Genomic DNA, 12,587 nt, shown 5'->3' with positions numbered 1-12,587 from the left:
TCGCGCAGCCACGGGTACGGCACGTCCGGGACGAGGGCCAGCGCCAGGTACCCCGTGGCGAGGCAGTCGAGGGTGGTGGGGCCGTCGGGCTCGTCGGTGAGGAGGTAGGCCCCGCCGGCGAGGAGGGCCTCGAGCGGGGCGAAGAGGTCGGCGGTCAGGGCGTCGAGGCGGAACTGGGAGCGGGCAAGGGCGGCGGAGGCGGCGGAGGCGTCGCGGGCGGCGGTCAGGGCGCGGTTGTGCAGGAAGGCCTCGGGGAGGTGGCCGGCGGCGACGGCGGCGGAGAGGTCGCGGGTGCGCTGTTCGTCCATGGCGGCGAGGTCGAGGGCGGAGAGGCCGAGCGGCGCGGTGCGGTGTTTGGCGGCGGCGTGGAGGCGCGGCGGGACGAGCCACTGCGCAGGCCAGTGCAGCAGGGCGGCGAGGGCCGGGGCGGTGGCCTGCGCGTAGTTCTGGCTGGTGACGTAGAGGGAGAGGTCGAGGAGGGGCTGGGCGCGGGATTCGAGGAAGGAGGCGAAGGCGATGCTGTCGGCGCGGCGTTGCGTGCTATCGCCGGTGCTGGTGGGCTTGTGGTCCAGGTCCCATTCGCCGTGCGAGTACTGCCGCAGGTAGTCGACGATGTTGCGGAAGCGGCTGACCCATGTTGAGCCGTTTTTTAGGGCAGGGAGTTCATCTGGGGTTGTGAGCGAGGGTGTAGCATATGATGTGTGGGAGAACGCACTGGTTGGAGACACTGTCGGATCACTGCTTGCGACGAGTACCCACGCGTCCTTGGGCACGACCAGCGAGAAATAGGCGATCGTGGCCAGACATTGCGCGTCGATGGAGGGCAGGGAAAAGGCCGGTCCCCAGATATGCAGTTCCAGCACCATCGCGAGGTCCGTGGTGAGGTGGTGATGGTCGGAGGGAGGAAGTATACTTCTCCGGTGCAGGTTGAGGTTGTCACGTGGTTGTCGCCTCGGTGCCTTATTACTCAGGCCACATGTTTCAGGTGTCGCATTGTCTCCGTGCTCAATCGGGCAAGACACGAACCCCCACTCGGGGATCCTCCCCAGCATCTGGAGTTTCCGTGGTTCAGTCGCGATTTCAGATAGATTGGTGAGCACGTCTTATCGTTCTGGAGCAGGAGGAGCCTCAGTCCCGTTACCCCGTTTATCCGCATGTTGACCGGATCACGACCGACTCGTCTAGCCAAAGTTAAACGCGATTAACTCCCAGCCAGACACGCGCGCACATGGGCGACGGGGTCAGTTGACCTGCGATCGGATCTCCAGGCACTGTGCCTGGCCAGGATCCCAGCGCATGCATACGAAGCAAGGCAGGGGGGCGGCTGTCGGGGTGGCCGTATCCGAGACATTCTCGTGAAGTCATCATAACGACAGCAGCGGAGTATAGCTGCCGCCCCAAGGCACAGCCCGCTACTTTGGATTATTCACGGCTCGCTCGGCTGGCTTGCATTGCTGGCCCTGCAGGCTTATCGTCATTACGTACGGGCCCATCGGCGAAAAGGAACCCCTCCCTGGCCAGTCAGATCAGGAGATAGCGGGATGACTCGCATTACGCCACCGTCCGATAGTTGCATGTATCCAATGCAAAACCCCAGACCAGGATCTGGATTTAGATGGAGACAGATAACGGAACCAGCAATCTTGACGATGCTGAGCGGATTGCCTACACTTGCACCGCAGAGGGGGCCCTGCGGCACTATTGATTCAACAGCCAGACAGAATCCCTGTCACGCCCGCTAGATCCCCGTGCTAGCGGGCTGTCGGCCCATCACAATTCAGACGGCGGTCATCGTGAGACCCTACGTATGGAGAGAATGGCAAAAGAAAGAGGGGTGTGATCAGTAGATTAATTCATTGAAATGCAAGATGCGGTTGGGTATATTAGTCTATTATACATGCCGTTTGCTGCAACAAGAAGAAAGAAAAGAGATTAATACAGTCTGGAACAAAAGACCGATTAAAATGATAAGCCCCAGAGATCAAAGAAAGGAAACGAAGACCCGCATGGCATCGATCGAATCCGCATCGCACGCACAGCCCCGATGAGACGGGTTTGCGGGGCTGATGCTGACGAGCGCCGTTGAAACCGCGGATGTCGGAGAGAAAGCGATAACGTGGAGTGGGGTCTCCAGATCGGACTCCAACTTGATATCATCGCATCGTCAGACTCGCATGGCGTTGTGGATCATCCCACGCCATAGGACTGGGATGGATGGCGCAATCTGGATGCGTCATGGCAGGATGGAACAGTGCGCCGGCGCACAGTTCCGTCAATGAAGTTGAATGGAACAAAAAAAAGAAAGATGCGGACGGAAAGAAATCCAGGTGGACGTCATCGCGCAGAACGGGAGACGGTCGCAAAGTAGTCCGAAATGAGGAATTCAACGATAACCGCCGATCCGAAATAGCGGGTGTGGTTGTTCGAAAGAAGAGGTGTTTGCAGAATGAAATCAATCGTGGTATCCATGCGGAAGGCAGCAACTCCGGTTCATGATCGTCTCGAGCGGGTGATGGTGGTGGTGGTGATGGTAGTGGTGGAAGATGTGATTAGGCTGGATCGGCTGGATCACCGCTCGAGTCCGAGGTCGTCAAGGTCATCACAGGCGCTGGAACCCCCCAGGTTTACTTGGGAAGCGGAGGCAGAGGGCCCTTGGGAGGAGGACCCGGGCATGGAGGGAATTGAGAGGCGGAGCCACCGACGGAAGGCATTGTGTAGAGATAGGTTAGGTTGAGATTGAGGTGGTGTTGGTAGTGTTGATGTGTTGATGATGGGTTGTAGTATACTCAGGTAGAGGTGGATGTGTGTAGAGGCACGGTGATGGACAGGAGATCTTGGAAGAAGAAAGGAAGAAGGAAAGAAGATTCGAAGGAGGATCGAAGTGGTTAATATATGGAGAGAAGAAAAGAGCAGGAAAAGATTAGGATCGAGTTATTGATTAATTTTAAATTATTCTATGAAATTATTTATTTCCATGATTTTCTTTTTATGAATTTTGGAATAAAATAAAATAAAATAAAATCAATAATAAAAGAAAATAACAAGATGGGAATAATCTCGAAATAATAATAATATGGATTACTCCCGAAAATCGTTGGAAATCTCGTCGGGTGGAGCCCACGACGTCAGAGGGACGAACGGAACGCAACTAGTTTCATCCTCCCCAATCGGAAATCCCAGAGAAATTTTCTAGAAGCTCGTCGGCCCACCGGCCATTCCCCCTTTTCCCCTGGCTTAGGAGAACAGGTACGGAGTACTGTACTCTCACAATTATCTACGGAGTACCCGAGAACGGAGTACCTGGTAGATACGGCGGTACACCCTCCAGAGGTATTACTATGTATTACCACGTTAGCCGACGATAATAACTATCATCCATCCCCGATGACTCAACGCATCCTCCCACCCCCATGCCAATCAATCAATCAATCAGAGGGAGCCGTCCTATCGCGCTATCTGCCTGGGCGACGAGGCTTACCTCCACTATCGACCGTCCGACCAGGGAACCTCCTCCCCGTACACGTGCGAGTTCGTAGATCCGGTAGGGGAGAGGAGGGGAAACGGCTGCCTAACCAACTAACAGCGGGATCGAATGTGATTCATCATCCTGCTCGCCCACACACAGACGCACAGGAAGGGGATCCTCGTCCTCCCTGCCAGAACGTCGGGTCCGGGACCAGCCACTGCGCCGAACAGGGTTCCGAGCATGATCGCTACGAGCAGGATGCCTTCCTTGCCCGTCGTGGTCCGGGGGGGGGGCTGGCTGGCTGACAGGCGGTTTCATCTTGAACCCCAGCGACGGAAGCACGTCGTCTACTTCAGGTATAGGACCTTTGTAACACCAGCGGATTACCATACCGGTTTCAGGGGGTCGAACTCTCTTGTTCCTCTCGGCGATTGGGCCCACCGACGAGATCCCGGCTGTTTTGGTGTCTTTTGGTGTCTTTCTCCTTGCAGCTGATCAGAAGGCCCGACTCGTATTGCGATGGGTTCGCCGCCAATCAGCGTCCCGGCGTGGTACGGTCCGGTTCTTTGCTGTGTGGCGGTTCACCCGTTGGGACGGATGGGATGGATCGATGGAAACCCGATACTCCAGATTTTTGGTTCTTTTTCTTTTCTTCCCCTGAGTTTCGACGGTTGACCTGTCACCCCGTCCATGGGAGCAAATGAGAAGAACAAGAGAGTCGACGGCTCGATCGGAACTACACTCAGCCACTGTGGCTTTTCCTCCCTTGCTGATGCGAGGTCTCGTGATAGATCGGTCATCCGTAGCCTTCCCTTCTCTTCCCTCCCCCCTGGTCTCGTCCCATTCTGCAGCGGGGAAAAGAAGAAAACGTCCAGCTTACGGAGTACAATTCCGGCGTACGCCGTCGCCTGTTGGCCCTGACCCCTGCTGACGAACCGTCATGTGCACGTAGTCCAAGGTACGAGGCACACCGCCCGGTCTGATGTGATCCCAAATGGAATCCAAATCCCCAGGACCCAGGATCAAGCACTGCGTACCCCACTGCGAGAATGGGATGGAGACGTGAGGAACGGCCTTAGTCGCACAGCAACCGCAGACGAAGAGTGGAAAAAAGTGGCCAAGGAGGAAGAATGCGGAAAAGAAAACGGTTGATCCTGCACATCATCCCTCCCTCTCTGCCGTCGACGACGGCATTCCACCCATCGAGCATCCGTTCTTCGTCGATCAAAGGACAATCGTCGGAGTGGTCATTGGTTCATTTTTGGCGTAATTCTCCGCGGTGCGGATGCCTATGGTGTTGGCAGATGCAGGTACACTGCAGCGTTGCATACAGTAGCAAGTAACTAGCATCCGGACCGAGGGCCATGTCTCCCCCCTGAATGATGTGGCATGGGTTGGACAACATCATCATTAGATCATACTCAGTCATGGTGTCTCTCTGCTTCATCTCTGATTGAACCAGACCCCCTCGGCCAAGGCTTTCCCCCAGAACCTGCACACCCGCAAAGGCCTGACCGCGTGCGTCACATGGCCTCCTCGCAAGTTTTGCAGGAAATTGGCAAGACTCCGCCGGGTGCCTGTGGCTGGAAAGAAGAAAAGAACTTCAAGTGGAGCGGTGGGTTCCGCGAAATGAGATCTCCACTGTTGGGGAGCAGTTCATTCCGCGCTGTTGGGGAAGCCGGCGGGAATGGGTGCAAGATTCCGATTGCGCCATAGTCTAGCCGATCATCTTTTGCCTGTCGGGAGTCTGTACGGAGTATCGTCTATCGTCGACCACAGAGAGTTACCAGACAATCATCAGGGCGAATTCATTGCTGCGTACAGAGTATTGTAGTCATCACTGGCGCGTTCCTGAAGGAATCGGGCATCCGCCAAAACCACAACCACGCGAGACCTTAACCCTAACCAAACCCTCTGCCAACATCGCCACCCCTCCACATGCAATATAAAGATCAGCATCTAAATAAGGCTATCCTCCGCTCCTTGGAAAACGGTCTTCCTTCTAGAAACCGCCTCAACCACGGTTCACCTCACCGCTCCTCCCGACCGAAACGCTCCATCCTGTTCCTGGCGGCCTTGTCTCCGGAACCAAACCCCGACCCAGTGGCTAAGTACTGAAGGAATCGAACGGCGCACCGCTCAACAAGACCATGTTCTTCCGAAGCAACACTAAACAGTCACTAAGGCCTATAGCGCCAGGCCAGCGGTTCTTCACCTGCACTAGCCGAACTAAATCCAAGCTACCGGACGAAGTAGTTAGCCTCGTAGCCTGGTCTACTCCGTACACTCAGTCAGAGAGCCCTAGGAAAATTCGTAGTGGATCACCCCAAGCAGAGTAGTCTGTTTCACTTTGGCCCGTGGAACTCCACTCTCGCAGTCCCCGAACGTGGTGCGCGACGGATTGCGATTTCGACCCATAGCCGCGCCAGGAACCGGGAAAATCCCTGGTGAACCCGCTTCGGCTCGTCGGGTATGGACGCTGCGGTTATGTCATGGGATCTCGGAAGTTGTCCTATTACTAACGAACCGATGTCGCTTGGAGCGGTTCTGCTCGCACATATGCTAGCTTGACCCTCGTGCCGAGGTTTCTCCACGGCTGGGGGCTTAGTTCGAACAGGTCGCGTTCAGAGAACTTGGTTGACCCGTGGGACAACGCTGGAAAGGACACATGTACGGAGTTATATCGGTGTTGGCTAGTACCTGGTGGCAAATCTTCTCTGCATTTGCTAGGACGTAGGCTGTCCGAGGGATCTGAGACAGCGCATTCTAACTCGCGACATCGACGTTTGCATTATCGCCTACCCGTTCCGAACTGGTCACGGAGATTGGCCGTTCCATGCACTGTAACCGATGGAAGAGGCTGATAAGAAATCTTCAGCCGCAGATGTCTGACAGCAGAGGCCAAGCCCCATTCAACACGATGGCCCAATCATGCGACAGGTATCCCGGTCGAACGAGCTGGTAAACGGTGTCATCCCAGCTAGTATGATGTGCATCCTGCAGGGTGCCGAAAGACAAGGATTCTCAAACATGCGAGCGGGTAATTCCTGTGCATGGTGTGATCCGGCGACGTGGCTGATTTCGTTTTTCTTGCAGGTCGATGCGAGTGTCACGGTGTCCAGGCGTACATCAGATGACGGATGGCTGTAATAATGACAGCCTGCATTGTCCGCTTTAGACCACTAGCAGCTGGTGCTAGCTGGCGAGCAGTTTCAATAACCTCTCATGTTACACCGGCGGTGTCCAGTTAACGACTCGAGGTCTTGTGTTTCATGAAGTCTCATGATGTCGCTCACCACCCGTCGGCATTGGTCTCACCAGATGGCCTGTTTCGGAAGACTGCACCTACCGCGTGACCATCGTATTGTAGATGAAGCCCTCTATACGAAGCCGTCCGACCGTGGACGTATATGTGGGCTGCACAAGGTCATAACGGCGAACCGTCCTGTGACACGCCTATATATCGGCCCGGGATGATCGGACATCCCTGGCACTTCTCAAGTGCCTGGTCCACGTAGCGTAGCACCAGTGTACATTTCGGATTGACCCTGGTCGCGGGACTCCTCGGAGTGAAACAGACCAAACCAACCGCCTCAAATCATTCTTCATCCAGGTCGCCCGGAGCCTGGGAGGAAATCCACTCCTCCAGCAGAGGTTGGTGTCCGGGCTCCGAAGATGCCATCCTTGCTCCGGGTCTGCCCCCTTTGCGCGTGACAAGCAAGCAGAGCACCCAGCCAAAGATATTGAACCCCTCGTAGTTGGTCCTGAAACGCAGCTTCTTGTCCTCGGTGGCGGGCGACTCATTTCTCTGCCGCTTCGACGCAGGCTCGTCCTCTTCGTCTGCTTCTGGTCCCCGCTTGCAGTGTGTATCGTCGTCCTCGGCGCTGGCCTGCGGGATGTCATGTAGGCCCACGTCCTCGTCGTCGCTATCGATCACAATTCCGGTCGCAGCCGTCCCGGCAGTAGCGGAGGTCGCCTGTTGACCTGGTTCATCTCCAAACTCCTTGTACCGGGTCAGAAGCGAATGACGGGTGCGCGATTCGCGAAGGAAGAGCGAGACTTCGAAATCCTCTGCCAAGTCGCGCGTCAGCCACGTCCGTTTCTTCCACCGTTCAAACCAAGTCCAGCGCAAGCGCAGCCTACCTTCGGCAATGACATCTTTGACAGGCTTCCCTTTCTTCCGGGAGAAGAGTCGTTCGTTTTCCTCGCGCAGCTTGGCCGGGACTAGGGGCCGGATGGCGGCAAAGATGCGTCGGAGAACAGGATCACGGCCATCCAGGAGCCAGCGCGAGTCGGACGGGTTATCCAGATAGATGCGACATTCAAGGACGGTGTACTTGCTGATCCGGAGATAGCGCCGAATTGGGGCCATGTTGGGGGGTGGTGAAGCTGAGGTGGAGGAGTGGAAGATAGCTCCGACGATTACGTAGGAGCTCAGCCAGTTGTGCCAAGCTTTGATCCGCTGACTGGACTGGTCCTAAACAACAACAATCGTCGCTTTTTTGCGAGTGCTTGCATGTCTGCTTGAAGGGTATATGTCCATACTAGAATTTCTAGAAAATCATTCCTATCCTACGGGAATATTGCGAACGGGACGGATGATATGGTTTGTGTTGTCCTATGTCAAGGTTGGGTTGGAACCAGTATAGACATGCTCATGTGCAGAAAAGAATCAATCTTTCATGTAATTCTTCAGCCAAACAATCCTGTCGGTCTTAGCCCGAAACCTCTTCCCGAATATCCTATGTCAATGTCGTTAGCCAGCCAGAAAACATATTACAGCCGATAAACTTACCATAGGGGAATCGTGAGAAGACTGGTGAAGACAAAAAGGCTTCCCAGGACTATAAAAACCTCCAGGACTCCATCTTTGGCGAGCCACTCATTAATGAAGTACAGGACCCCGAAGCTGAGGAAGTTCCTCGCATTAACAGCCACAAAAGCCTCTTCACCGAGCGCGTTGTACGCATCAATAATGTATCCGAAGACACAGGTTGAGCAGACGGCCAGCGACGCGTTAACCAGCCCATACGTGAGGACCGGTCCAGTCCAGTGAGTCTGATAATGGATCGTGGCACCAAAGCCATAGAACCCGGCAACACCCAGGATGAACCCCAGTGATACCAGGACTAATCGGAACTCGGGCTCATAGAAGCCGTTATTCTTCTTGGTCAGATAGATACAGATCATGTCGCAGAGAGGACCAGAAATGACCTCAGCAATAATGCTGAGCACCAAGGGTGATATATTGATTAGTCCAACTTGGGAGACGCTGAAATTGTAAGGGGGCTCAGTGAAAATCACTCCGTTGACGTAACTGAACACAATGGTGAATGTTATCGTCGTGCCCCAGATTAGAAATGCCCACAAGATCCCCGGGTAGAGAAAGCTAGGTTCAGTCAGCGTGTGTTGCCAGCGGACTAAGGATTTCGTAGTGCCACGCACAGGATAAACGGGCGGCTCATGACTTTGAGAAACGAAGCATTAGAGTATATCCCAGTGTATACTCTGAGAGATCTCCAATAGGAGCCCTTCCTTTGTGCGACCAGTGGCTGGCCGCTTGGTTGCTGTCCCAAGGTTTGCTGCTGAGGCTCCCTTTCTATATCTTGTATAGTCTCAGAGCCCTGTCGTGGGGAGTCCTCAACTGACGCACCCTTTACCTCAGGGTGCTCCACTCTAGGCAACTGATCGGTTGAGGGCCCGGATGAGCTGGCTTCTCTGACATATGCCGTTTCAGGGGCAAAGAAGAAGAGGGCCACAGTCAAGACTCCGTAGAAAAAGGCGCATGTACCAAAGGTCCAGCGGTACCCGGAGTATTGAATGATATAAGCGCTGACAATGGGCCCTGCTGCGATCCCGGTCCCTAGGAACAGATTCCAGAAAGCAATTCGAGTAGCGCGTTCATGGACGAAGTAGAGGTCTCCTATGGTACATTGCACGAGGACCTATATACATAGGAAACGTAAACGTCAATCGATTGAGGACAGATTCGTAGGCAATGTCTCGTAAAGAAGCATGACTAACCTCAAATGGTCCCATACCCAAACCCCCCACTAGTCGACAAGCAAGAAACGACTTGTAGTTATGGGTTAGGGCACCCCAGATGCTAGAAGCAAAGAGGATCAGACCGGCAATCAGATAAACTGGCCGTTTCCCGTAGCATTTCGCGAGGGGGTTGCTAACGAGGAGACCAAGCCCGATTGCCAGTACCAGATATGAGGTGGCTTGTGAGATTTCATTGACGCTGACCCCTAGCTCCTCAGCTATATCGACAAATCCAGGACCTAGCATAGGGCCGTATGCACCCACAACCGAGGAGAGGAGGCTGACAATAAGCAGAATGAAATCTTTTCTCCTGCGTATTGTGCATTAGCTGTTGGTTCGGGCGAGAAGAGGAACTGGATTACCATTGCGGCAACTACGGTCAATCCAGTTAGTGAGTCCGTATAAACCAGGGATCGCAACTTCAAGCTTACTTACATTTAAAGGATCATCCGGAGAGTCAGATGGTTGCGGAACCTTTCTCATATAAGCCATTGGGCCCAATCATATATAGGAAGTGAAGCATCGGAGCTATACCAATACAATGCCGCGACGCTGATGCTGGCCTTTCGCGGACTCAGAGGTCTCCTCATCGTGGTCCTCATTGGAATCCTGATAACTCAATATCACTACTGTCGTCAGCAATATGCGTAGCAGTCGGAAGAAAGGGTCCCCACCTGTTCCTGGGGCTGACTCGCCGTCCTTGCATTCCAAAATCCCAAACGCCATGATAATATCCTGGCTCAAAATAATTGTAACAAAGCGTTTCGAGAGAGAGGTATCGAACTATATAGATAAGGTGGAAACAAAGCCATGCGGTGATGCAGCGTTCAGCCTTTGGACTGGATGCTCGGGCTCTTATGCATTTAATCGACATTATCCAGAGCTTCGCGAGGTCTTATCCCATTTGATAAAATGCCCAAATGACTGATTTACTCCGCTCCTACCAGTATTTAGTCTCGTGTGCTCCCCACATGCTGGGATATGAAGGGTTGGTGGGGATACTTTGTTCGATCCCCCACAAAATGTCGGTCAGCTTCTTACCCAGGGAGGATACCGATCACATTATTCCGTAAAGTCGGCGATATTCTGTGAGCTTGGCTGCGTTCATCTGTATTCCATCTGTAGTGGTGCTATTTGAACGCTATATAGATAGATTTCGAGTGGAGTTACAGTCTAAGGGAGCCAAGGCAACCAGGCCTCGGTCAGAATTATTGGATCAATATCTATAGTTAATGATATAGTTCGGAAAACTCATTGACTTTGATATCTAACAGTGCTACTGGTTTCTCGGACAACATCTTATATCTTGCTCTCACCCCTTGTGTCCCCGAATAATTGCTCACACATTGTATTAGCATGGTCCTCAGCGTCATGGTTCAATATCCAATCCTCCCTCGGCAACTCGATAGTCTTCGGGTCACGCTTGACATCATCCCAATTGGCCGTATGCCATTTGTCCCGAGTGCTTTTGCCTGTCTCCTGTACCTTTCGCACGCGGTCGTATCTGCAATGCCCAATCAGCAGTCTCGTCAGCGACAACGTGGGAAAGACCGCTCACCGAATCTTTTCAAATGCCTGCAGGGCATCGGGAATCCTATCCTTGCCAGCTCGCTTCAAACAAACGGCAATGGTCACACCGTCCTCCAGCGCCTGTGTCGCCCCCTGAGCGGAGGTCGGGAGGAATGCATGGGCAGAATCTCCCGCAAGAGCAATGCGTCCTTCTGTGCTGATCCAAGTCGGCAGAGGGTCCTGCCACATTAATTTCCAATCGATCAGGGACGACTCTGGTGTTTTTGATACTATGCGAGTGCAAAGCGGATCCCAGCCTTTGAATATTTCGTAGACGTCCGTAAGCTTTCCAGGCAAGGACCAGCGACCATCGGGTTTGGATGTATCCTATCGGAGACAAGTTGTTAGCACGAATAGTGGTCGTGGATCATATCACATGCTTGATAGGAGCTTACCTTATGCGTTAGTACCCAACAAACATCTCTGCCCCCCTTCAGGGTGGAAACTAAGAAATGTACGTCCGGGCCTATCCAGCCATTGAACGTGTCTCCATGCTCGGACAAATGCCTAGTAAAGGGATCGGCAAGGATATCCTTGTTCGAGAACCTCGAGAACATTCAGAACTTGGGTGTACAATAGGCCTGGGGTGACATACCAAGCACGATAAACAGCGTAGCCACTAGATTGAAGCTTTGTCTCACTACCTAGAACCAAGCGTCGCGCTTTGGAGTGAAGGCCGTCGGAGCCGATCACAACATCTCCGTAGACCTAAGCTCTGTCAGCAGCGGAAGATACACTCGTCGTAACTACACACCTTTTCTCCTGTTTCCAGCTGGATCCCTGCCCCGGAAGAACTCTCGAAGTACCCTGTTACCTCGCAACCCAGATGGATTGGAATTTTAAGGTCATCCCGGGCATAGTTGAACAAGATCTCATGAAGTTCCCCTCGGTGTCCATTGATCGTAGGCGCTTGCCTATCAAAAGGCAAAGAAGCCTGTGTGTGGACATGCTCCCCCGTGTATTTGTGAATGCGGAATCCATGGTGCTCGAGGTTGATACTGACCGGCAACATGCGATCGACTACCGATCCCCAGCGCGCAAAGATGCGGCCCCCGTTACGTCCAAATGAGATTATATCGCCTAGAGGCTTCAATTCTGGGAAGCGCTCATATATGGCGACCGAAAATCCCTGGCGATGGCATTCAATTGCTGTTCCCAGCCCTGCAAACCCTATTCGCTTTTAATCAGCAATATCGGAAGAGTCACACTTATTAGATGCTTACCTGCTCCAACGACTATGACACGAATGTCGCTCTCAACAGAGGTCAAACGAGATTGTGCGGCATTTGCACTCATCTTGTATCGTATTAGGGGCTCTCGAGACTGACAGGGTAGGATGGCTAGCGTTGTCTGGAAGCGACTCTGACTGGACCTGCTGATTCAAAGACATTTAAAAAGCTTTGAGGAAGGACTGTCGATTATAGGGTCGATTGATTTCTCCAACTCTCACACCTACCGAGGCTGTCTTGGGTGGGACTTTCACGGCGTCTACACTCCATACTGTGTG

General features: G+C 53.5%; 5 protein-coding genes across 5 annotated transcripts in view; 1 reads left to right on the top strand and 4 right to left on the bottom strand.

Annotated features, from left to right (window-relative positions):
* ATEG_09506 (uncharacterized protein) overlaps nt 1-866 on the bottom strand; it is a gene marked incomplete at both ends in the record, with an annotated part of 1,611 nt that extends 745 nt beyond the window's left edge. The window contains one exon of the mRNA XM_001218127.1: nt 24-866. Coding sequence (XP_001218128.1) covers nt 24-866 — 843 coding nt within the window. The remainder of the gene's footprint in view (nt 1-23) is intronic.
* A 3,989-nt stretch (nt 867-4,855) lies between these two features.
* On the top strand, nt 4,856-5,182 carry ATEG_09505 (uncharacterized protein; the record flags this gene model as incomplete). The annotated part of the gene is made up of 1 exon (XM_001218126.1): nt 4,856-5,182. One exon carries the CDS (start codon nt 4,856-4,858, stop codon nt 5,180-5,182), a length of 327 nt encoding a protein of 108 aa, XP_001218127.1.
* A 1,882-nt stretch (nt 5,183-7,064) lies between these two features.
* Nucleotides 7,065-7,838, bottom strand: ATEG_09504 (uncharacterized protein; the record flags this gene model as incomplete). The annotated part of the gene is made up of 1 exon (XM_001218125.1): nt 7,065-7,838. One exon carries the CDS (start codon nt 7,836-7,838, stop codon nt 7,065-7,067), a length of 774 nt encoding a protein of 257 aa, XP_001218126.1.
* A 300-nt stretch (nt 7,839-8,138) lies between these two features.
* Nucleotides 8,139-10,237, bottom strand: ATEG_09503 (uncharacterized protein; the record flags this gene model as incomplete). Its single annotated transcript, XM_001218124.1, has 8 exons — nt 8,139-8,208; nt 8,262-8,855; nt 8,912-9,065; nt 9,120-9,411; nt 9,491-9,821; nt 9,874-9,884; nt 9,947-9,985; nt 10,046-10,237. 8 exons carry the CDS (start codon nt 10,235-10,237, stop codon nt 8,139-8,141), a joined length of 1,683 nt encoding a protein of 560 aa, XP_001218125.1.
* A 147-nt stretch (nt 10,238-10,384) lies between these two features.
* ATEG_09502 (FAD-dependent oxidoreductase) lies at nt 10,385-12,376 on the bottom strand (the record flags this gene model as incomplete). Its single annotated transcript, XM_001218123.1, has 8 exons — nt 10,385-10,451; nt 10,553-10,619; nt 10,855-11,015; nt 11,070-11,407; nt 11,476-11,626; nt 11,676-11,788; nt 11,835-12,250; nt 12,304-12,376. 8 exons carry the CDS (start codon nt 12,374-12,376, stop codon nt 10,385-10,387), a joined length of 1,386 nt encoding a protein of 461 aa, XP_001218124.1.
* Nucleotides 12,377-12,587: the final 211 nt, after the last annotated feature.

The sequence above is a fragment of the Aspergillus terreus genome, genomic scaffold (assembly GCF_000149615.1).
Source record: "Aspergillus terreus NIH2624 scaffold_15 genomic scaffold, whole genome shotgun sequence".
Classification (NCBI taxonomy): Eukaryota; Fungi; Ascomycota; class Eurotiomycetes; order Eurotiales; family Aspergillaceae; genus Aspergillus; species Aspergillus terreus.
The sequence above is the reverse complement of the archived record's forward strand: the minus strand, read 5'-3'. Positions and strand labels throughout refer to the sequence as shown.